The sequence below is a fragment of the Schistocerca americana genome, chromosome 1, assembly GCF_021461395.2.
Source record: "Schistocerca americana isolate TAMUIC-IGC-003095 chromosome 1, iqSchAmer2.1, whole genome shotgun sequence".
Classification (NCBI taxonomy): domain Eukaryota; kingdom Metazoa; phylum Arthropoda; class Insecta; order Orthoptera; family Acrididae; genus Schistocerca; species Schistocerca americana.
This window is the reverse complement of record NC_060119.1, coordinates 701510967-701537648: the sequence shown is the minus strand read 5'-3', so window position 1 is coordinate 701537648 and position 26682 is coordinate 701510967. Positions and strand designations below refer to the sequence as shown.

At 43.0% G+C, this 26682-nt stretch overlaps 1 protein-coding gene across 1 annotated transcript in view; it reads right to left on the bottom strand.

The window, feature by feature from the left end:
* The window catches only part of LOC124609569, a 409000-nt gene that overhangs the window by 217054 nt on the left and 165264 nt on the right, over positions 1–26682 (bottom strand). The window contains exon 2 of the mRNA XM_047140082.1: positions 26090–26143. Coding sequence (XP_046996038.1) covers positions 26090–26143 — 54 coding nt within the window. The remainder of the gene's footprint in view (positions 1–26089; positions 26144–26682) is intronic.

The following is a 26682-nucleotide window of genomic DNA, read 5'->3' as shown; positions in this document are numbered from 1 at the left end:
ATAAGGATAAAAGCCTTAAAACCAAGCCGACCTGTACATATCCGCTATTGTAATTACTGTAGTTTCATGTGAGCAATCAAAACAAAAATAACTAAAATGCATATGTTATAGTTTTTAGGTCTAAAACAAAAAAACGACAATAAACTTTTATGTGATACTTTGCGCAAATAAATCGAGACCCACAGAAGACGACCTACAGGTATCGAAACATATCTGGGTAAAGAAGGAAAGGAAATACATTGTGTTTTGCAGAAGACGGAGTCTGAAAGCCCAATTTCTTATAAAATACTAGCGCGACTCAGTTTAACAATGCTGAAGATTAGTCTAATCACGAAGCGCAAAGAGGCATTTACTCGATAATTCTTCCCATATTCCACACGCGAATGCAACGGCAAGAAGTCCTCATACGTGATACAATAGTATGTATCTCCTGTCATGCACTATATAGACATTGGCAGGTGTATATGTGGAGTACGGCGCTCTAGGAGGGGTTATTTTTACATTCATCCGGCTTTATTTTTCTGAAATTCGCAGTCCTGGAACATTATACTTATTTTATCGCTTTCCCAGGTCGCCGTCTGCAAAGAACAACTCAGCAGAAACTTAACATTTGAGCGCATCACTATTAGGTGGAAACTTTACCTGCAAATCGTACTGATGATTTACACTGAAGTGACAAAGTCACGAGATAGCGATATCTACACACGCATATGGCAGTGGTATCGTTTGCACAAGGTACAAAGGGGCATTTCATTGACGGAGCTGTCATTGGTATTCAGGTAATTCACGTGAAAAAGTTTTCATCATGATTAAGGTCCCACGACGGGAATGAAGACTCTGAACGAGGAGTGGTAGCTGGAACTAGACGCATGGGGCATGCACTTCCGTAAATCGTTAAGAAACTCAATTTTCCGACATCCACAGTGTCAAGCGCGTGCCGAGAATACCAAATTCCAGGCATTACATTTCATCGCGGACAACGCAGTAGCCGACGGCCTTCATGTAACAAACAAGAGCAGCGGCGTTAGCGTAGAGTGTGAATTAACCGCAGAAGTCAACGTGGGACGTACGACAAACATATCCGTTGGGACAGAGCGGTGAAATTTAACGGTAATGGAGTATGGCAGCAGACGACCGACGCGACTGCCTTCGCTAACAGCACGACTTCGCCTGCAGCGCCTCTCCTGGGCTCGTGATCACATCGGCTGTGTCCTAGACGACTGGACAGCGGTGGCCTGGTCAGATGATAGTAGAGTTCGAAAGTGGCGCGGACCCCACTAAGCCATGGACTCAAGTTGTCAACAACGTACTGCTGGTGGTGGCTCCTTAATGGTGTAGGCTGTGTTGACATGGGATGCACCGAGTCCTCTGCACCAAATGAACCGACTATTTACTGGAAATTGTTATATGTTCGGCTACTTGGAGATCATTAGCAGCCATTCATCGACTTCATGTTCCCAAATACCGAGGAAATTTTTATGGATGACAATGCGCCATGTCACCAGACCACAATTGTTCGCGATTGATTTGAAGAACACTCTGACAATTCGAGCGAATGATTTGCCCACCCAGATCACCCGACATGAATCCCATAGAACATTTATGCAACGTAACTGAGAGGCAGGTCGTGCACAAAATCTTGCGCCGGCAACCCTTTCGCAATTATTGACGGCTTCGAAGATAGCAAAGCTCAGTTCTTCTGCAGGGGACTTCAAACGAGTCCATACCACCTCGAGTTGCTGCGCTGCATCGGACAAAAGGAGGTCCGACACGATATTAGGAGATATCCCACGACTTTTGCCACCTCAGTGTATTTTCGAGCCATCAATGGAACATAAGCTTGAGAACAGCGACTATCTTCAGATACTTCTTCATTCTTCGGCTCCGAATCACGACGACAAATACGAAGTATTTCAAATACTGCGTCATATCAGTACAACAGATAGCAAGAGAATATTTCACTTGGCCTACAGCATGATGTGAAGTGTAGAAATACTGCGACCATCGAAACAGAAAGAAAGAAAGAAAAGGCTCGTTTAAGTAAATTTTCCGTAACGAATGTGGTAACGAAGCACTCGGCTGCTGCTGCTGCTGCTGCTGCTGACGTGTGAAGCCTATTTACTGCTCTGAATAAGGCTAGTCATACTCCCAGCACAGTTGTGCAGCTGCTGACACCAAAGAAGACGCAATGTGTATGCAGTGAAAACCTCTTTGATCAGCGGAGTGAGCTAAAGGAGCTGGGACCTGCCCGGCGGTGTACAGGCTTGCTGGAGCCCCGAGAAGGGGTAATGGCGCGGAAGCCGGCGGGCTGCTCGTCCCGTGTAATCAACTCGTCTTCTTTGCCTTGGCCCGCGCCAGGGTTTCGCGGCCACCCAGGGCTGGAAGGCAATTTAGAGCAGTACCGGCACCGGGAGAAAGGTCAAACTGTTGCACTTTGCCCACGCATAGTGCTCATCCCCTCGCGAGGAAAGCTCTCACTGCACGACGGCAGGACGTATTGGAGCAACTATGTTACATCAGCCTCCCGTAAAGCGGCATCAACATTAAAACCAAGCCCTCTTCCAAACGAAATCAATAAATTTCCTTGAAAACTATGCATTGTGAGGTTTGGAATTATACGATATTACTGCAGCAAAATATTCCAAAAAAGTTGTAAAAAAGGGGGGACCGAAAAGAAAACGGAAAATTCGTCATAACGTCTTTATTTATTAATATTTTTACACCAAATTGTGATCACCTTCAAGGTATTCACCGTTGACCATAATGCACTTTCTCAAACGATCCTTCCGTTGCTCAAAACAGTTTTTTAATTCACTTATCGGGATGCTGTTTATGCCTTCCAGCGATTTTTGTTTTACTTTCTCCACAGTGGCAAAATCCTTTCCTTTCATGTCCCTTTTAAGTCTGGGGAATAAAAATAAATCACAGGCGGCTGGATCCGAGTAGGAGGGGAGGGGAGGGGTGTACAATCGGCATCAATCCGTTTTTCGTCAAAAACTACTTTACGGACAGGGCAGTGTGGGCCGGCGCGATGTCATGATGGAAGAAACAGTCGTCTTTGAGCCGAAGACCTGCCCTTTTCTTCCGGATACTCTCAATCTTCTCAAAACCTCCAAGTAGAGCTCCTGGTTGACAGTTTGACCTGGAGAAACGAACTCCGCGTGCACAACACCTCTGCAGTCGAAGAAACAAATGAGCACTGTCTTGATGTTTGCCTTCACATGGAGAGCTTTTCTGACTCAGGTGGCGTGGTCTTAACGGACACCTGGTCGAACACTGGGTTCCCTATTCTCCCTCCCCACCGCAGCCCAATTCCCGCTACTTTAGGGTCCCCCTCGTATCACCTCACACACATCTGTCGCTAGAGATCCCAACGGCTGCAGCTATTCCAAGAGAAAAGTTTAAAGTCCCGTCGATGCTCAGGTCAATACAGGCGCAGTAGAAGTTCGGACTGTTGGGATGGAGATCGACAGCATCCTTTTAAAATGAACCATTCCAGAACTCGCCTTTATCCGACTCGGGGTAACCGCGTAATACAGCTGGATGATAGGTCCCAGTTAGAACTCGTGCCACCGCGAATGCGAGGATTATGTCATATGGCTCAATTGGTTCAAATGGCTCTGAGCATTACGGGACTTAACATCTGAGGTCATCAGTCCCCTAGAACTTAGAACTACTTAAACCTAACTAACCTAATGACAGCAAACACATCCATGCCCGAGGCAGGATTCGAACCTACGACCGTAGCAGCAGCGCGGTTCCGGACTGAAGCGCCTAGAACCGCTCGGCCACAACGTGTCATATGGCGTCACTCGCTCTGTTGTCGCTGTTCCGATGTACACGAATAAGTATTTAGCCACACTTTGTCGTTGCTATGTTTTTCACAGCAGGCTATAAACCAAACTGAAGTTTCCCGGACACGCTACGTCATGTTCAGTAACGCAGATGAGACACTCCTGTCGTGAAAATTGCCTCCAATGTATTCTTTTCGCATGTATTCATGTCTTATCAGAGAGTGAGAGTGAGAGAGAGAGAGAGAGAGAGAGAGAGAGAGAGAGAGAGGAAAGGGGTGGAGAGAGAGGGGGGGGGGGGGGGGAGCTGGTGTAATTGGAGTAGTATGACATCAGGAAAATCCGAAAACGTTATTCCTGGAGATTAAATCGACAAGGGGGTACGCTGCTAAGTAAGTGCTAAATTACATATTTACAGCTTGTTACACTGAAGTGAATGGTTAATACTGTTTCAACGAAATCATACAACGCGTGAAAGCCAGATTAGCGATTTCGTTAGTTAAACTTACTTAAGAACGAAATAAAATGAATGTAGAGTAGATTGTGATGAAACGAATGAAAACGAAGTGACAGGAAGTCATATCAACGGCATCTGGCGAGAATCACAGAGTGGTAAAATCAATGAGAATGTAAGTTTTAGTCGGGGCTGGAAGAATGCCCAGGTGTCCTAATTTCAGAACGGTTTATGCGAGTATCAGATAATCACATTACATCTTCATTGATTACATGCACACGGTTCCAGTTGTTTCTTTTGACTGTATTTAATTCAACTATAAAACCATTCCAAACAAATGGTCTAGCAGCTAGTACCCCATCCAATCGTAACCATCAATCAAACAACAGACAAACCGATATACAATTGTGATGAATGAAAGGGTGTGTTATTCCCACTGCAGTGATGAAAATGAAGTAATATGTTCAACAGTTTCATTAATCCATAACGTGTGTCTATACATGTTAACTGAATAACTCGATGATCGTATGCGGGTGCTCCATGTTTATGTTTTATTGTAATCATATCAAAAGCCTTATAAGATTACCGAAACTTATTTTTGCATGTATGAGGAGAGAAGACTTGAAGCAGTACCATATCGATTTATTGCCAATGCGACAATGCAGACGGACTGATTAACAATGTCCGAGTTTCTGTAAGCGAAGTACATAAATCGCTAGGCAATTTCCGCAGAACACGAATAATGTCCGATCGCTTGGAGGTTCGTGTTGGATCCACTCATTAGGCTAATGGTTTGTCCGGATCTTGAAGTCCTACCCTCTCCATTCTCATTAGAACTAGAGCGCCTCGTCTCACTAACAACAATAAGGGAGAATGAGTTACACTGCAACTTGCCGGGAGAACACATCCATATATCATAGCTGCAGCTGCGCAGGGAGCAAAACCTGCACGCTGTATCGCTGAAGTGGATATTTTAGATGCTAAGGAACTTTTCTCATAAAAGGGTGGTAAAACACTATGGGCCCTGTGACTATAGGTAGGGTCGCGATACTGATCAGTACAACACTGATTTTATCTAGAAAAATACTTCTGTTTTCCCAAAGATGTGGAAGATTATATATCAATATCTAATTATTTGTATATACGCAGATTGAAAGGAGGACCGAAAATTTGTACGCGGGGCTGCTCCTCAGTAGGTAGGGATGGAAGTCATTTAAGCAGATCTACTATGCCACCCCGGCACCGTGGCTTTGCACAACTGCACGGGCTACCCTCGGCAACCTTCCCTACTCAACCCGAATTCCCGTTTACGCCTCGCCCCAATATGTTATTCCCACTAAACTCTAACTAGATTGCGAAGGCTCTCCAACTATACTGGAATAGAACCTCAGCATCGAACGAAACGGGAGATAATGCTTGAAACCCAGGCACAGGTCCCCTTATCAAATGAAACTACGTGGCTCCAGAGATCTTTTCAAGTCTCAAACATCTGTAATGTCCATACGCAGATTGAAGCGAAGAATGAAGATATGTATCGACGCAGGTATTCAAACCAGAGTGTTCTGCTCACTAGGCCGACCCGACAACCACTATGCCGCCCTGGCACAGTGGCTTTGCAGAACTGCATAGACTACCCTAGCACGCCTCCCTCCTTAGTCCAAACTGACCTGAAGAGGTCTCTCGAACCATATAGTTTCATCTGACCTAATTATTTGTTTAGGTATGCTATGTAGTGCATTACTGGATTACACTTGTAAAAATATCACTTTGATATGCACTCCGTAGTAACCACAGAAACACAGTCTTGTAAAGCTTTTTTGCCTCTTAAGCTATTTTGAGATCATACATACCTTTATTTATGAAGCTTTTTCTGGACCATATGTTATTTACATAAGAGCTGATAAATGTAACAAGTGCCCCAGTATAAATACAGTAACTATCCACCATCTTGTGTTACACTGATTATAACCCTATTGTCAATATAAACGGCGCCCAAAAATTGATATACGTTTTCAGAATTTCGTAAAGTAGCGTAACCAGCAGAGAATTCGTCCGGAACATACACAAAACTAGCACAAACATCAAAAAATATTTCTGGGCCGAGAATGAGCCTACATGAGAAACTGTCAAGATCTTCACAGCTATTAGCTCTTTACTTATCAAAATATTATCAACTTACTATGATTATGTTGCGTCGTGACACCAGTCTATGTTTGTTGAGTTCTGCCGATAACCACTGAATGTAGTAGTATCGGGGCATCTGGATGCTCAATATTTCATTTCTTCACCTGAGACGTGATTTATGCTGTCGGGCTATGTGAACTCGTAGAAGATATGTGCTGAACAGCCATGGAGTAATATATTGTTAAGACTTGTGTTCGCCAGTCAGTTTCTTGGCCAGTTTTATTTAGAGCAACTGATAGTAACTTTGGCAACTGAATGGCGACGTATGTAACGTATGTAACTTGATGCATTGCAATCTGTTCGGAGAATACAACACCCACCCCTCCAATCACTCTCCTCTCCCCTCCCATTCCCCCTGGGCCAATGAGATTTTAAGTACCTCCTCCCCATCGTCATCATCATCATTTCTAGCAGGGGCACCTGACTGGATGTGGTTCACTTTGAAGCTTGGCGTAATAGACGAAGGACCAGAGTGTGTCTGTTCGTTTGTAACAAATTGTGTTAAGCCATGTCACTCAAGGTCTATATGTTAATAACAATTTTGTCATTTAAGGTATCAGCAGAGACCACACCCTGGCAGTTATGTTTCTCATTCTTTCCAAATTTGATGTATTTTTCACCCATTTTCATATTTTTTCTGTATTTTTGCCACCATTTACATAGTTTTCCACATTCTTCTCGTACTTTTCCAAAATTTTAGCCACTGACGTGAGTGCCATTTCACTGCTCTCAAAATCACGTCATGTTGATCTCAGCCAACCACAATGCAGCATGGGTCTGAATTATTTATCGTTGCTGAGCCACAACTCCATTACTAATGTGTGTGACATCATAGTATACTCATATGAGATGGAAATAATGACGTTATAGCAAACTCCATAAGCACTGCAGTTTTACCGATTTCCAGCCATAGATACAATATGTAAAGGAAATAGCACACCATGGTAGGTAAACCACTACTAAGTCACCACCATATTACTACATTGTGCTCGTAGCAAAATTTTGAGGTTAACCGATTTCCAACCTGAGTGCTACAAAATACGAACCTATAGATAGGGTCCTAATGTCTCTTATCTTACGTTGGCACTGAATGTCGGTTGTCAGTAGTGTTTTCACGAAAAGAGCATGTTGCTTGAACCTACCGGTAACACGTCCAGCATTACGCTATTGTTTTTGGGCGAAGTTTTCTGCTTAGCTGTAGGGGAGGTGGGGCAGTGTTTAGCATACCCGCAAGCACTGGAGTGCAATGTCTCCAGTAGTGCACTAAATCTAAAATTACTCATGACCTCTGCAGTAACCAGGGTGTCAGTCAGTTAAAACCACAGACTTTAGCCCGTTAGTGCCCCATACCAAGATTTTCCCACACAGACTTCGCATCGATCCCAAAAGGCTTCATTACCTGCAGATGGTTTGTAAAGAGGCGTTCCATAGCCAGACGAGCAACAGTATGGTATGGTGGGGAAGTACGAGTAGCGAGGAACTGACACGCCTGACACACCATGAGCAGCTGCCGCCAGATGGGAAGTGATGGATCCCCAGTCTCAGGACAGAGGCTAGTCCTGTAGGCACCTGTGACCAGCCTGATCCCCTCATCAATGATCTTCAGGTACAAACGCCTCGCTGACCTGTGCACTGTGCACTCATAATCCAGCAACTATTGCACAAAAGCCCTGTAAAACTGTAACAGACGCGTCCTGTCTGCTCGCCAAGAGCTGTGGCTAATACGCTTCAGTGCCTTCTGGGACCTAGCCTGCAGGTCCTTCAGGTGGTTACACAAAAACACACTTCTCTGCAGAAAATGTGAAACTAGTCTTCACAGCCAACTCCTCCACCCCCTTTACTGTAACTTGCAACTGACGAGTTGCTATTGCAACACTGGAGGAGGAACAGAAAATTTCAAAACTGTCTACAAATAAGGATCATTGTACGGGACCCCTCACTGTAGACGTGATACTGTTTAGGGCTATGGCAAAGAGAGTAACACTTAAAATACTGCCCAGAGGGACACCATTCTCGTACTGAAACTATCTGACAGCACATCACCAACTTGATACTGAAAAAACTACACTGATGAGGAGAACGCAATTAAGATGGGGCCGGCCGGAGTGGCCGAGCGGTTAAAGGCGCTACAGTCAGGAACCGCACGACTGCTATGGTCGCAGGTTCGAATCCTGCCTCGGGCATGGATGTGTGTGATGTCCTTCGGTTAGTTAGGTTTAAGTAGTTGTAAGTTCTAGGGGACTTATGACCACAGCAGTTGAGTCCCATAGTGCTCAGAGCCATCTGAACCATTTTTTTTAAATTAAGATGGGGAGACGGCCACGGAAGCCCAACTAGTGAATCTGCCTGAGAAAATGGTGTCTCCATGTAGTGTCATACGCCATACAGATATCACAACATATATGTACCAATGAAATTTGTTTACGTAGGAAAGCCTCCTGAACAGCCGCCTCTAGCTAGGTCAGGTTGTTGACAGTGTATCGAAATCTCTTGAATCCACACTCAGAGCGACTTAGGAGCTGCCTGGTCTCTACCATCCAGACCAGGCGACAGCTGAGCATTCGCTCCTAGGTCTATCCAACATGGGTCGTTAAGGCCACGCTCTGGTAACTATTGGGACACACTTGGTCCTTTCTTGTTTTGAGAAGAAGTACCAAAGTTGCCTCCCTCCACGAGTTGGGAAAGCTGGCTGTCTGCCAAATCGAATTAAAACATTGTAAAGGGGCTTCCCTTGAAGTTAGTTGCAAGTTACGTAATATTCTTTCACATGTGATCGTGATATTGAGTACTGTATCACGAGCCACAGACAGTACTGAATACAGCTCCCACAGGGAGAATGAGCAGTTGTAGGACCCCGAATTGTTAGACCTGAAGTCCAAGTAGTTGTAAGTTCTAGGGGACTTATGACCACAGCAGTTGAGTCCCATAGCGCTCAGAGCCATCTGAACCATTTTTTTTAAATTAAGATGGGGAGACTTTTCATGGTGGCACAATAATGATGGAACACTGGATTCTGGCTGGCATTGGCAGTAGCCAGCGCAAATGCTCTGGCATTATCTGTGCGATGTCTCCTGGTGTTGTTTGGTGACACTCTTATTTAACAACGCTGCTATAGGTAACTCATTGCCTTTACCGAAATCCTCCTGATGTGTTCCTATACTGCAACAGAACAAGTCCATGCATCGGGCATGGATGTGTGTGCTGTCCTTAGGTTAGTTAGGTTTAAGTAGTTCTCCTTGATGATGCAACGAGCCTTTGCCCCAGCTAATTGAAAGGCTGCGGGTTTTCTGACATTGGGCGGCACTTAAACCCTCGCAGAACCGCTTGCCTTGCCTAGATGACTGAACAGCACTAGTCAGTCCACCAAGGGACAGGTGGCCTCCTAGGATGACAATAGGACTTCCGGATGGAGAAGTCAGTGGCATGATGGCTTACTCATGCAATATGGTCTCTGCCCAGCCCAGGTTACTGCCACAGCGATCGACAGATAGCTCGCTGGACAGCATCCAGTTGGCTCTGCTGATCATCCATCATGGTTGTGTCGTTTCAGGAAGAGCTCCACCCAGTATGTGAATAAGGAGTGGGAAGTTGTCACTGGAATGAAGGTCTCAGTGACTTCCCATTGGACAGAGTCTGCAAGGTTGGAGAGCAGGAAGAAAGGTCGACGGCTGAGAATGACCCAGTAGCAGCGCAGACATTAGTGGGAGTGCATGTTGATATGCACAACTTGTAAGATGTCATGACACACTGTAAAACACAACTCCGAGGGCGACACACTGTAAAACACAACTCCGAGGGCAAGCAGAGGTCGAGTGTCATAATGCGTTACAAGCACTGACGTAGGAGAAATGTTTGGGGGAGCTGTTCTATAAGCGAGGGGAAAGATCCACCGTGGTATAACAATCATGTACGAAAGGTACTACGGAAACAAAGAAAGCTTCATCATAGGTTTAAGAGTAGTCGAATCATAGCTGATAAGGAAAAGCTGAACGAAGCGAAAAAGAGCGTAAAGAGAGCAATGAGAGAAGCATTCAACGAATTCGAACATAAAACATTGGCAAACAATCTAAACAAGAACCCTAAAAAGTTTTGGTCATATGTAAAATCGGTAAGCGGATCTAAATCCCCTATTCAGTCACTCGTTGACCACGATGGAACCGAAACAGAGGACGACCGAAGAAAGGCAGAAATACTGAATTCAGTGTTCCGAAACTGTTTCACTGCGGAAAATCGTAACACGGTCCCTGACTTCAGCCGTCGCACGGACGCCAAAATGGAAAATATTGAAATAAACGATATCGGAATTGAAAAACAACTGCTATCACTTAGTAGCGGAAAAGCATCCGGACCAGACGAGATACCCCTAAGATTCTACAGTGATTATGCTAAAGAACTTGCCCCATTTCTATCAGCAATTTATCGTAGATCGCTGGAAGAACGTAAAGTACCTAGCGACTGGAAGAAAGCGCAGGTCGTTCCCATTTTCAAGAAGGGTCATAAATCAGATGCGAATAATTATAGGCCTATTTCGCTTACGTCAATCTGTTGTAGAATAATGGAACATGTTTTGTGTTCTCGTATTATGACGTTCTTAGATAATACAAATCTCCTTCATCATAACCAACATGGATTCCGCAAACAGAGATCATGTGAAACTCAGCTCGCCCTATTTGCCCAAGAAATTCACAGTGCCGTAGACACTGGCGAGCAGATTGATGCCGTATTCCTGGACTTCAGGAAGGCATTTGATACGGTTCCGCACTTACGTTTAGTGAAAAAAATACGAGCTTACGGAATATCGGACCAGGTTTGTGATTGGATTCAGGATTTCCTAGAAGAAAGAACACAACATGTCATTCTTAACGGTTCAAAATCTGCAGATGTAGAGGTAATTTCGGGAGTACCGCAGGGAAGCGTGATAGGACCTTTATTGTTTACAATATACATAAATGACTTAGTTGACAACATCGGTAGCTCCGTGAGGCTATTTGCAGATGACACGGTTGTCTACAAGAAAGTAGCAACATCAGAAGACTCGTACGTACTCCAGGAGGACCTGCAGAGGATTAATGCATGGTGCGACAGCTGGCAGCTTTCCCTAAACGTAGATAAATGTAATATAATGCGCATACATAGGGGCAGAAATCCATTCCAGTACGATTATGCCATAGGTGGTAAATCATTGGAAGCGGTAACGACCGTAAAATACTTAGGAGTTACTATCCGGAGCGATCTGAAGTGGAATGATCACATAAAACAAATAGTGGGAAAAGCAGGCGCCAGGTTGAGATTCATAGGAAGAATTCTAAGAAAATGTGACTCATCGACGAAAGAAGTAGCTTACAAAACGCTTGTTCGTCCGATTCTTGAGTATTGCTCATCAGTATGGGACCCTTACCAGGTTGGATTAATAGAAGAGATAGACATGATCCAGCGAAAAGCAGCGCGATTCGTCATGGGGACATTTAGTCAGCGCGAGAGCGTTCCGGAGATGCTGAACAAGCTCCAGTGGCGGACACTTCAAGAAAGGCGTTACGCAATACGGAGAGGTTTATTATCGAAATTACGAGAGAGCACATTCCGGGAAGAGATGGGCAACATATTACTACCGCCCACATATATCTCGCGTAATGATCACAACGAAAAGATCCGAGAAATTAGAGCAAATACGGAGACTTACAAGCAGTCGTTCTTTCCACGCACAATTCGTGAATGGAACAGGGAAGGGGGGATCAGATAGTGGTACAATAAGTACCCTCCGCCACACACCGTAAGGTGGCTCGCGGAGTATAGATGTAGATGTAGATGTAGACCCATTAGAGGCTCAGAGTCAATCGCATCGTGCAGAGGTGAATACAGCGCGCGAACTGTGATCCTCTGACACACACAAACTTTAACTGCAACAGCGTGCAGGTCAGTAGCCTGGGGAGAGCAAAGGAGTGTTGTGCTTTATCGGCAAAAGTAGCGTCCTCTCCCTTGACCCTTTCCCCAGTCAGGTCATCTTGCGACTGGGTATATGGTTCCATAGTACAGGGGCATCACATGCTTTAAAATGCGTCTCCTGCAAACACAACGACAGGGGGCATTCCTTTGCTAACAATTTCATTTGCTTCATGTGTCGTGAAACAATTAATGTTCCACTCTAATATTGGAGCTATCTGTCACGCAGATTGCACTTTCACCCTGTCTTTCCAACATGGTGGTGAGCCAGTGATGGGTGAAGGTTCAGTGTAGGGAGGAAATGTGTGCCCGTGGTCGACATCAAGGTCCAACGGCTCTGTAGATGAATCATGAGAGATGTGACAGAGAGGAATGTCGACAGTGCCAGAATTCTTGCTTCCTATCTTCACTGGCAGCTGATTCTTTGTCCCAGACTTTGGTTTTTGGCCTGGGGAGGTTTCGGAGCCACCACCGCGTAGATGGTAGTGGCAGCGCTGGATGGCAGAGTAGTCGGATACTCTGGAGCAGCAGGGGGCTCCGCAATATTGGCAACAACAGCCTTGTCTGATGTTCTGGGAGGAGATACGGGCTTCAAGGTAGCTACGGCAGCCCAAGTGCATCTACAAACGCAGGTACTAGCGCTTGCAATACCAACCTCTGCTTGTGCAGCCCCATCAGTCTTCGAAGCACACTCCATCACAACTTTAACATTCAAGTTTGTTTGGAGGATTTGAACAGTTTTATACGCTATTTGGAAGCCCTGTGTCTTCAGTATGTTCACCAACAGAAGATGTCTCGAAAACAGTTAAGTGAAGCGCACAAGGCATTAAAACTGCGTGTTTTTTGACAGTCCCAAAGTAATAATTATTAACATACCCTGATGTTTTACCCAACTGTGGCAGGCAGCACCACAAAAGTTGAAAAGTGTATAATGTTTCGAGATATCCAGCGTTAAATAAATTTTGTTGTCTTCCACTCATTACTTCTAAATATAGTTACATATAACGTGTCAGCGGTCCGACCAAATTTGGACGAGACGTGTAAGCACGAGACAACGAGACAACGACGAAATCGTGATACAATCAAATCACAAGTAAGGACGAAATCCTTACCTGTGATTAGATTGCATCAGGAATCATTTACAAATTTACAGCAGTTCGTATACTTTTGGTAAAAACATTTTTTTACGCCCAGTTTCAAACAATCTTACATTAAAGAAGGGTAGATTCGGTGGAATACTAACAGTACTGACATTCTACCATTTTCCAGAAGTTTTAAAGAATCTGCTTAATCTTGTTCTTGTCCTGTTGTTCTCATTTCGTTTTCTTTAAAATTAAAATACGTTGTGTGAATGTCGTAATTAAATATAAAATACAAAGTATAATGTTTGTAATATTTACAGCTATTTTAGTATGCTACGTAACTCTCGCCAAACTTTAACATCTTCGTCAAATAGTTGGTTGCCGGAAACACATCCCACGTGCATTTCACAACTGCAAGTCGGAATGTAAAACATGAAGCAAACCATCTTATGACAGTGGCATAATTTATGCATCGCGCAATGGGTGTAACGAAGTGTGACTCAAGTACAACATTGAACCAATCTAGTTTTGTGCACAAAATCTACATATAGTAGATAACATCAGAATTTGGTATGTGTAATAACGGTTCAGGATTTCTATATACCGGTATTTAGAAGCTAACTGAATAAATGCCGTCCGCAGACCAAAAATTAGAAGAAATAAAAGAAAACATTATCAGCGTGGCAGTTTATGCTGAGTTTAAGAAGTGCTAATCGCTTTTCTCTCCTCACATATGCATATTACTGAAATCTTTCTATACGGACCTGAAACTGGGAGTGCTGTATGTGCGTGGTAGAGCTTGCCCCGCCAGCAGCAAAGGAAACGTTTCTCCGCCTAATAATGAAAAGTGTTTTTAGATAAAAATGCTACTATTGTTCAAGATAGTCTGCTTTTGAGTCAGTGCACTTTACCAAATCAAGTTAGTTACAGTAGCTCATCTGGCGTAGCATAGAATCACATAAGTTGGCATGTCAAATGGTTTGTTGTGTTTAACTTGAAGTTTATGTTCATACCATCAAATGACACTTGGATTTGTCCTGAAAGCCTTCATAATGCAAGACAATGATTTTAAACTCTTCTTTGTTTACTTAACCTAAGTAATCAGATTCTCAGACCTTGTTAACAATTGCTTTTGTGCCGCCTGCTTCGATTCATGCTGTCGTTAGTACCTATCACTCGTGCACTTCAGTACATCCGTTCATGCCCCGGGGAATCGCTTCTTCTGTGTACTGACTCCTTGAGCAGCCTACAAGCTATCGACCAGTGCTACCCTCTCCATCCTTTCGTAGCGTCCATCCAGGAGTCCACCTATGCCCTGGACCGGTCCCATCGTTCAGTGGTGCTCGTATGGACCCCAGGACACGTCGGCATCCTAGGCAACGAACTTGCCAACGGGCGGCAACTTCAATTGTGTGTTATCCCAGAAGGACCAACATCCGCATTTCACCACATGCCAGGAACTCAAGCTGCTTGTGCATGAACTGAAAAGGTCTTCGGCTGCTATAACACCATTGTTCCCCTTCCAGCAACAAATGTATTTAGATATCTAAATGGCAGGGTGCCAAGTCCGGGGAACAGCATATTTGTTTCAACAATTTTTAGTTCATCCCTCGTTTTCTGAGTGCCAAAGCACCTTTCTCGGCTACTGCTTTGTCCCGATAAAACGTTCTTTCCTTTTACTTTTTTATTTCAGGCCGCCTCCTCATTTTTTTTACTGATTTCGTCCAGAACAATGGCAGAATAATCGCTACTTCGGGCCCAGGAAATGACCTGGGGGGGGGGGGTCTCTGCAGACATCATGAGACTCTGGCATAAAATGGAGGTGATACGCGATTACAAGAACTCAGCAAGAGAGTTCTCACAGCCTCTGTCACCTCAGTTCTCCAACTTCCTACCTACATGTGGTGCCCCTGTTAAGCCGAGCAATTCAGCGAAAGGTTGGGTAACCAACCCCAGCGAGAAACTGAGTCGGTGAGCAGATAGGACTTGGAGGACAGTGGAAGGCAACGGGAAACCACCACTGAACTATCCCAAGAAAACCCCATGGCTTCGCTCAGCTCAAAATGTTCCGGAGTTTCAAGTTCCCCCATCGGATCTCCGGGAGGAACCAGGTTGAGAGGAGCTTCACGAAGAGTAAGATGGTGCAAAGAGAAGCACTGCATAGGAACATGGAATGTAAGATCCATGAATCAAGGAAAACTAGACATATTGAAAAGACAAATGGAGAAAATTAACATCGACATATTGGGAATAAGTGAAATGAGGTGGACTGGCATGGGAGAATTTGCTTTGGATGGCCATATGGTGTATTATTCTGGGCACGATAACAACAGAAGTAATGGAGTAGCCTTCATAGTTAGTGATAAAGTGAGAAAAGCTGTAATGGGATGCAAATATAAAAAAGATAGAATGATGTCCATCAGACTTCAACGTCAGCCCCTCAACATCACAGTAATTCAAGATTATGCACCAACAACAGATGCTGAAAAGGAAATTATTGACCAGTTCTATGGAGATTTACAAGAATTACTACTGTCAACACCAAAAAAGGATATCGTCTTCATAGTTGGAGATTGGAATGCAAAAGTGGGAAATCAAGCTGTAGAAGGTATAACAGGTAAATATGGTCTTGGTACAACAAATGAAGCTGGACAGAGACTCCTAGAATTCTGCCAAGAAAATTCATTGATAATTACTAATACACTGTTTCAACAACCAAAACGACGCCTATATACCTGGACTTCGCCAGATGGCCAACACCGGAACCAAATTGATTACATACTTTGTAATCAGAGGTGGAAGAGCGCGGTTCAGTCAGCTACAACAAGACCTGAGGCTGACTGCGGATCAGATCATGAGCTCCTGATTGCAAAATTTCGGATGAAACTTCAGAATGTAGCAAAAAGTATCCCAACTTGCAGATACGACCTTAACTCTATACCCTCAGACTACGCTGTAGAGGTACAAAACAGATTTAATGTATTACAGCTGGAGGACAAAAGCTCGCAAGAGATGTGGACAGAAGTAGCTAATACTGTCAAGGAGGCCGCAGAGAAACACATTCCCAAGAAAAGGAACAGTAAGAAGGCTAGATCGCTATCAGTTGAGGCACTGCAAGTTGCAGAAGAACGAAGGAAAGCAAAAATCAAGGGAGATAGATCAGCTATGTTTGAATTAAATAAAGATTTTCAGAAATTAGCTAGAAGAGATAAAAATATATACGTTAATGAACAGTGCAAGGAAGTTGAAGATAGTAACGGAATGGAGAAGACAAGACATCTTTATAAGAAAATTAGAGAAATTAAAGGAAAATTCCAGGCAGAAATTGGAATGATAAAAGATAGAAACGGGAAAGATCTGAGTGAAGCAGAGGATGTTAAGGAAAGATGGGCAGAATATGTAGAAGACCTATACAAGAAAGAACTGCATAATGACAGGGCTCCTACTGCTGATGTTAATGTTAATTTAGAACTAGAGCCAGATATTTTGGAGAGCGAAATCCAGTGGGCCCTTGAAAATATGGCTGATAACAAAACTAGTGGACATGATGAAATATCAGCAGAATTGTTTAAAGTCACTGGAAAGGATGCAGTGAAAGTGCTGCACTCAATATGTCAAGAAATATGGATCACGCAGCAGTGGCCAGAAGACTGGAAAAGATCAGTATTCATCCCCATTTCAAAGAAGAAAAGTTCTAAAGAATGCTCAGAAAACCGAACAATCGCACTTATTTTACATGCCAGCGAAGTTATGTTGAAAATCTTACAAAACAGACTTCGCCAATATCTAGATCGAGAGCTACCAGAAGAACAAGCTGGATTTAGGAAAGGAAGAGGAACTAGAGATCAAATTGCTAACATTCGGTGGACTATGGAAAAAGCGAGAGAATTCCAGAAAGATGTGTACCTCTGCTTTATTGACTACGCCAAAGCCTTTGACTGCGTCGATCACAACAAATTATGGAACGTACTGAAAAACATGGGTGTACCAGATCACCTCATTCATCTGATACGGAGTTTATACCTTGACCAAGAAGCCACGGTGAGAACTATGTATGGAACAACGAAATAGATAAAAATTCAGAAAGGGGTCCGGCAAGGCTGCATACTGTCACCGTACTTACTCATTCTGTATGCAGAACATGTTATGAGAAATGCGAGGCTAGATGAAGGAGAAACAGGAATTAAAATAGCTGGAATAAATGTAAACAACCTCAGGTAGGCGGATGATACGATCCTGTTGGCAGAAAGTGAAGAAGAATTGAGAACACTTACTGAAGGTGAAAGACGAAAGTGAAAAGGCCGGTCTTATGCTGAATGTGAAGAAAACGAAAATTATGCAAATACACCTACCAATTCGTGGGATATAGCAGGAGAAACCATGGAGGTAGTGATCACATTCAGTTATCTCGGTTCCCAGATATCTGCCGATGGCGACTGCAGCCATGAAATCCGGAGACGCCTGTTGCTCGGTAGACACGCGATGTCAAACCGTGACAAGGTTATAACGTCCAGAGATATAACACTAGCAACAAAGATCCGTATTGTGAGGACTGCGGTCTTTCCAGTTGTGATGTGTGGATGTGAGACCTGGACCATTAGAAAGGCTGAACGGCGAAGAATTGACTCCTTCGAATTGTGGTGTTGGAGGAAACTTCTTAGAGTTCCATGGACTGCAAAGAGAACCAACAGATCAATATTAGAGCAAATAAAACCAGACTTCTCCCTGGAAGGTCTAATGTTAAAACAAAAGCTGACCTACTTTGGACACACAATGCGAAGGCATGCCTCGCTGGAAAAAACATTAATGCTGGGGAAGATTGAAGGAACTAGAAGAAGAGGACGTCAGAGGATGAGATGGATCGATGGCATCACAGAAGCAATGTGTTCCAACCTGGAAGGTCTACGGGAGAAAGTGCAAGACCGGAAAAAGTGGCGTGATTTGGTTCATGGGGTCACGAAGAGTCGGAACCGACTAAACGAACAGAGAGAGAGAGAATCGCTACTTCTACTCTATTTTTAACCTTTACTACGTAATCACAAAAAGGGGGCCTTTTGAATCCCAGAAAACATGTCTACATCCTTTCTACCGCATGGGAATGTCTTCGCCACTTCTGTTGTGGTAATAATTTCCATTTCTCCTATTTGGTTCCGTTCAGCACACAACAACTGCATTCAACTTCGAACAAAGGTTTCTAAAGTAAACTGCACTGCACTCTTTACCTGGTAAGTTTATAATGTCATCTATTTCGTACAGTTACTATCACCCCTCACAGAATACCACATGGTTTTTATTTCTGTGGTCTTAGTTTTAGTAGTCTCCGAGAGAAGTAAGGTCGTGTTCGAATTCAGATACACACTACCGTTGAAATGAAGGATTGGAGTCAATATAAACCTCCACCAGTTTTGGTAGAATTTCCGTTTTCGATGCACCGTTCAAAACAATTTGTGTAAGGATACAGGGTAGTTTTCCGGCTCAATATTATATAAAATTCAACACCTATTTCTTTCCGGCACTGTTTTAATGTATATGTTTTACAGATTTTTTTATTGGTATCAGGTAACGCAGCACACATTCTAAACGAATCAGAAGTATTTTGAATATTTTTGAACCTGCTTAGAGTTATTAAAAAAATACAAAGAAATTGATGCATTTTTTTCCAAAATGCTTCCTCAAACTGAGGTACCATTTAATCGAATGTTATACAATTGAAGAAGACCAAATTTTTACCAGATATACATGAAATGATGGCTGCTGTACTAGACCTATTTAATTCCACCTTTTACGTATATTACAAGGATAAAAAATATCACATCTTACATTTTAATTTTTATAATTTTTTCCTAATAAAATGTTATTTTTTCTATAATTTAATTGATTCTGCAATAAAGCTTAGGTCTACTACATAAGTTGGACTATTGCAAGTTACAGAAAAAAATTAGAACAGTGTTTTATAAACTTTAGGAAATATTTGTACCGGAATTCTGAAAAATACAACTTGCAGGGAATTGCGAATGAAGATACGAGTCCAATTAAACTGTGCCTCAAAACATTCCTGAAGCATAGTCTTCATCCTGCAGCATTTCTTCAACTTCAAGCTTCCTCCTGGCATTCCTTTTAGAACGTCTTGCTTGTTTGGTAATTTGAAGAGCGGGTCTTTCAGCTTCATGTACCCATTGCCTGCCACACGCAAGCAGTTGATCTTCCATATTAGAGCCACATTTTATGCCTAAATTTCTCAGGACTTCCAAACTCCCTATCACTCCATCACTGAAACATATCGCTGCATCTAGTACGCCAACTTTTAAGGTATTTAGTCCAACAAAAACATTCTTGGGTTATCTTTCCCATATACAATGGTTGAAACTTTCATTTGTATTCTGAGTGCTCCCATGAATACATTTACTAAGCAAAACTAGGTCACTCAGGCCTCTAAAAATTGGTTTTATTTCATTCGTAACAGACTCAGGAAGAGAATGCTTACGATGGTATATTTGAGCACTTTCTTTTGCTTTTTGTTAACCACACCAAGAAACTGCTCCTTTAGGGCGAAGTCCGTAAACAGAGTGGTCATCTGTGGACAACTTATGAAAGTAGGTGGCCCATACAGCTTTTCTCATTGCTGTAACATCATTCAGGGATGCAGTTCGCCTAAAGGCCAGTCCACAATAACTCTGAGGAGGGTGTATTTCAGTTTCTGTCAATCTCCCTCGGCTAGACAGAGATTTTCCATCATATAGCAACTTTTCCTTCATTTCTCCTCCTAGCTTCCTCAATTTAGCACCCATCCCCTTATGCACATGTCTACAACACTCCAGTTTTTTTCTTACCACGGTATCACCATAATCATTGAACTCATTAATTTTATTGAAAGCTTTGGAGTCCCTATGGCCTAGGTACTTCGTATATCTAACGTTATAAACTGGCACCGACCTCTGAAATATTTTTAGAGCTCCATCACACTCCATCCCCATAATTCTTAGAACACTGATGTTCAATATGTCCTTCAGTGTTACCATGGGAGGTGTGGCAGCACTTACATAAGCACTCAACATCAACAACTTTTCCATTCTCCCGAGAAGTAGCACTTACAACACCATTCAAGGAACGATGTCCTCGACGTTGCCATGGCCCATCAAGTGCAACAGCAATGACCCTGGTTCCACTAATATTTACAGTTTCTTCTACTGCACGCGTCATAGATGCTTTAGACAGAACCATCAAGGCACCTAAAGGTATTTTTATGTACTTGCTGAACCTACTGGGAGGAGGAGGAAGGTCCATCAAATCACAAAACGTTTGAGCAACCTTTTTTTCCTTTTCCTATTTCATGCATTGCATACACTAACTTCAAATTCACATCATATGTTTCAAATGGCTCGGAGCACTATGGGACTTAACATCTGAAGCCATCAGTCCCCTAGACTTAGAACTACTTAAAGCTAACTAACCGAAGGACATCACACACATCCGTGCCCGAGGCAGGATTCGAACCTGCGATCGTAGCAGCAGCGCGGTTCCGGACTGAAGCGCCTTGAACCGCACGGTCGCAGCAGCCGGCCGCACCATATGAATTATGTACAATTTTCGAAGTCATTTTCGAGGTAGGTTTATTGCAGGATATACACAGAACAACTAATTTTGACACTAAACCCTTCACGCAACTTCTTTGTTCAGTTATTTCCAGACAGCCTGCACCATCACATTGTTTACATTTCGCCGCTCCCTTTATGAAAAGAGATGCGATGCCCACATCAACAACTGCAAATCCACTACAAACAGTATCATTGTTAACATAAAAATTTGAACCACCAGAAGGCGTGCCATGTGGGAGTTTCTTTCCTGAAGAACTGATACATAGGTTACTTTCAACAGTGTGGCTTGCTTCATTTGTGAAATGGTTACCACGGAATTTCCTTTTACTGAATTTCTTGATACGTGGCATAGTTTGTATTTGTTGCACACTAAAAGATATGTACCTCCACAAATATATGTAGTATTTGGGCAACAATCATTCAGTAGCACGTGAAGAAACTGCTTCAGCGAAACAAAAGTAAATACTTGCAAAGATAATCATTTACAGACACTAGAAAGCTGTACTGTTACCAACATATACAATGTATCACACGTATAATCGCTGGAAACAAAGTTCACAGTTCTTTTCGAAATAATACTGGTTTCTGTAACGAATAGAGGGGGGTGTGGCGGCAAAATTTGGTATATACAGATCATTTTTCATCATCGTAATTGGAAAGACTATAGAATTTAATAAAGTCATAAAAAAATTTTCGATTTTTCCACCACTTGTAAGTACCGTGTATACTTAAAAAGCCATATAAATAGAACTATTCCGCATACGAATCTCTCAATATTCTTACTTGATTGTATAACATGTACAAAAATAATACAAAAAATTGCTGCAAACGATACGCCATGCTAGACCGAGAAATTTTCTCCTCGCCTTCGTACCGTCGTGCGTAGTGGAGTGTTCCCACTCTTCGGCCTGCTTTCCCTCCCTGAAAGCCGCGAAGAAAAACTATGCAAATGTAAGCCAGATGGTGGTTCGGAGGCGCTGGCGAGACAATCGCGGAGCCTTCTGGCCAGCTCCCATAATGGCTTCCTGGAAGGTCGGGAGGGGTTGGGGAGGGGGAGGGGGTGTCGGAGGGATGGGAGAGGGCAGGCTGACGCAGGGTTAAAGCACTGCCCGGTCCAGCCACCGACGCGGCCGGGATTGCTTTCGATTTGCCGTCATCCGCTGTCGCATTACTTCTGCGCCAGGCGTGACTCCGCCAAACGGTGCCTTGTATTTTTTGTCACGCTGACGCCGCAATCTGCAGAAAACATTGCCTCCTCGGAGCGCGGTTGCGCAAATAATCGATACAGATATTTGTACCGGCTTCTGCTCTTATGTTCTGACCTTAATCCTAACTAATGCTAGCGTGGAATAAATAAACGTTTCGAAAGGATTGCAAAAAAACTGCTGAAGTGTGAGTACGACTCGCGCACTGAGGGTTCCGTACAAACTTAATTATGTGTCTATTATGTTCATCCATTCTCTGAATCGAGAATGTAAACGATTTTTGTCTGTTATCCATATCGATACTGGCAAGACATTAGTCCCAGGAACTCCAAGACCGTGTCAAAATCTCTACAGTAGTTCCTCAGACTAGCTCTCACATACAAAATGAAGCGAGCAGTGGACATTATATGTATTTAGAGAGAGTACATTTAATAAAATATTTTTTATTTACTTACTAAAACCTGACAGCAACTGACGTATTATGTTCATCCAGTAATGTTCGCCTCTTATGTTTTTGACGGATGATAAATATTATGTATGTTCAAATAGCAAAAAGATACTTTTTATGTGATACAATGACAGTTTAAGAAGTTTGGGAATTTTTACTTTACTTGCTCTCTGAAACCTTGATTCTTGCCAAATTTCATGATTCTAAGTCAACGGAAAGTACCCTATAGGTTTTCACGAGTGGGTTTGCGACTTTCAAAATATGACGGATAAATGCCGGAATTTTTTCACAGCAATGACTTGGAAGTTTATGTTGCTTACATCGTCAAGAGACCGTAGACCTTCTTAATACGTGACATACATTTGAACTTGATAAGCCGACCATTTCCAGAGAAAAGGGGTCTTAACAGAGGAAATAAAGACGGTTAAGAAGTGAAAAAAAAATTTTCATGATATAATTACAAATTAAGAGTTTTCGGATTTCTCCTTTAATTGGAGTGTGAAACGTTGCTACTTGTCAAACGTCATGATTCTAGATCAACGGGAATAATCCTATAGATTTTGATGAGTGAATCTCCGAGTTTCAAAGTACGTGACATAAATGGCACTGACTTAGAAGCTTAAAAATTTTACAACGGTAAGGGACCACAGAGCTTAAGTAGGTGACATACATTTGACCTGTATATGTTAACACGTTCCTGAGAAAAGTTTTCTTAACAGGAGGGCGGGCGGACAGGCAGACAGACGGACAACAAAGCCATCCTATAAGGTTGCAGTTCTTAAAGACTGAAAAAAAAAAAGAAAAAAAAAAGGCTACCTACGTCGTTGGTAAAAGTTCTCTTCGTCATTGTGTAGTCACTAACGATTATGAATGAGCCCGACTAGTATAAAATATTCTCTGTTTAGATAATATCTCGAGCTTTCGACGAAATCTTCCATCGTCTTCATCGGGAACAGCTGACTGTCGTCTGTTGTTGACTAACATGACTGGAAATGCTAAACTTCCAGGTGTGAGCAGAGGTCAGGCGCGTCGCGCTATTCTCCCAAGCGCAGTTGTGGAACGTAAGGCGCAAGGAATGTGGTGATCTTTAATTGTTAATCGTTGGCGTCGTCGTGTTTGTACTGGGCAAGTAACGCAGTAACGCTCTCGGTGAGCAACAGGTTGTGGCTACTGCAGTAACTGGCAGGCGTACGTCATCATCAAGTCATGCCGCCAGAGATGGCGTCCGTGTCTATACCGGTGGAAAGTAAGCACTTCAATGCATTCCTCTGTGTGTTGTTAGCGTCGAGAGCTCGATTTCACGCATCAATGACATTACAGCCGCTGTCCCGGCTGAAGTGGAATGGGAAAAGAGCCTAACAACTGGTACAATGGGAAATAACCTCTTTCATGCACTCCACAGTGGATTGCAGAGTAAAGATACAGATGTAGAAGTCGAAGACGATGGAGCATTTCGTCGAAAGCTCGAGATTGTACCCAGATCTGATGCGCTGTGTAAACCGATAATGCTTTACAAGGATATCGGCGCCAGAAACGTCGACCTCAATGAGTCGTACTGTTATTCCTACTGAATGTTCATTCTTCCTTTTCCGCCCAGTCTATTTCCGAAAATGAATGTGAAAAAATACGGAAGAACGTTAAAATTTTGAATCCTGGTGTAAAGATTGGCAGCTAACCCTCAACACAAATGAAAGTAATGTACGTAAATAGATTCCGGCGATCGAGCACGATTACAACTTCAAGTATCTAAAAGTTTCTGTCAGGCGTGATTTAAGGGGGGAATTTGGGAACGACCACATAAATTTCATCGTGGCAAAGACAGTAATAAACATTTTGGAGGATTCCAAGCAGGTGCAATAAACGTACGAAACAGGTCGCTAACAAAACCTTCATTTTACATATTCCTGAGTACCATTAATCTCTCAGCGATCTTCACCGAATCAATTTTTTCTTCCGCCATTCTAGTTTCAGATGGGTGAATCGGGACGAACAGATCGCAGTGTCATTTTCAGCCAATGGCGTCATTGGATGCGGTACGGAGGAGAGCGAAATCGGCACACTGCTCTCCCAAACGTTTTCGTCTTTGCATGCCACAAGATTAATGAGAGGGAAAAGATACGCAGATGAGCTGCTCGATTCGTCGCGGATTTGTTTAGTCAGTGTATGCCAAGAACCGCTCAACTAACTGCAGTGGGAGAGATTACAAAGAAGACATTCAGCATCGCAGAAAGCGTTCCTCACAAAATCCCAAGAGCATGCGTTCCATATAACTCTGGAAACGTACTGTTTATTTTACCGTTTAATGACATTAAAAGGAGAAGTAGAGAAATTCGGGCTCGTGCAGAGGGGTGTCAACAGTCTTCCTTCCTGTGTACAGAGGGGTGTCAACAGTCTTCCTTCCTGTGTACATCCTGCCGCGCGGGATTAGCCGAGCGGTCTAGGGCACTGCAGTCATGGACTGTGCGGCTGGTCCCGGCGGAGGTTCGAGTCCTCCCTCGGGCATGGATGTGTGTGTTTGTCCTTAGGATAATTTAGGTGAAGTAGTGTGTAAGCTTAGGGACTGATGACCTTAGCAGTTTAGTCCCATAAGATTTCACACACATTTTAACATTTTTTGTGTACATCCGCAACAGGAATAAGAAAGTGAAGGAGCGTAATGGCACTCTGACACTATACTGTTATACCTTCCGCCACGAACCGCGCAATGGACTGCGGACTACAGCGTAGGTATCACAGAACAATGATTAGCCTAGCTTTTCTTTCTTTTTGAAGCCATTTTGACTATTTTTCGACCGTGACTGTCTCAAGAAATACGTAAAGTCTTTTTTTTTATATTACTGCTACAAGTCACGAACTTTGTCAACTATTGTATTATTTATTTAGCGACATGTTTCGAGGGTTAAATCTCGTCTTCAGGCTAAATGGCATTACAAAAACAGCTTTACAATAATGTCATACTTATGTTACATAGTCTTTTCGTAAATGCTGTGGTCATCCTGTGGAAGAAGAGAAAACTTAGTTTTCTCTTCTTCCACAGGACGACCACAGCATAGGAACAGAGAACAGGAAACAACATCTCGCTGCTCAGCCACAGCTGCAGAGAGTATTTATAAGCAAAATAACTGGTGTTATCTGTACTGAATCAATAATGAGAGGAGGCAGAACGGATCTATGTTCTTAGGCTACTAAATTTCTCAACTGCCTGACACCTTTCGGAAGGTGACAATGTTTGATGTTCCTTCGTATCAGGCACTGCATAACGATCTAATTAGTAACACGCGAGCGTTCTTTACGGGGAAAGAAGCGTTCTTCTTGTTTGACAGTAACTGCGATCAATACATCGTTAGAAGGGAGCAACCAGTAACACTAAAAAGCAATATGATAACTCACCTTGTAAAACGGAGTCCCCCATTTCTTTCGGCTGTTGGCGTTCAGAAAGAAAACCTGTAACATAGAAGATCACAATGTACAACACAATGAAGCTTAAATTGTTATCGTAGTACACAAATTCCTTCACGTATATTCTCATAACTCGATGATTATCTATGAGTTTCTCTAATATCGGCGAGTTATATTATGTCGTGGCAGGCCTAATTAAGTAAATATGATGTACCAAGAAATTCAAAGCAATCTGCTTTTATCAGTGCAAGCACGTAACGAATTACTACCTCCAATGGAAATTAGTTATGTAGTATACGCTCACATCTGTATGCAGTGATAATTAGATATTTCTCGTGCAATGTACTCACAGTTTTGCATGCATTTTAAATACATCAGGTAGCAGGTGCAATCTCAAATTATATGCAGGGGGGCCGGATTCAATTTCCCGCCGTGTAGGAGGTTTTATCTGCGCGGGGACTGGATGTTGAATCATCATCATGATCATCATCATCATCGTCGTCGTCGACACTAAGTCGCCGAAGTAGCCTCAAATAAAGTCTTGCAATCGGCGGCCTAACATCCCAGAAGGCGTCTCACGGCCA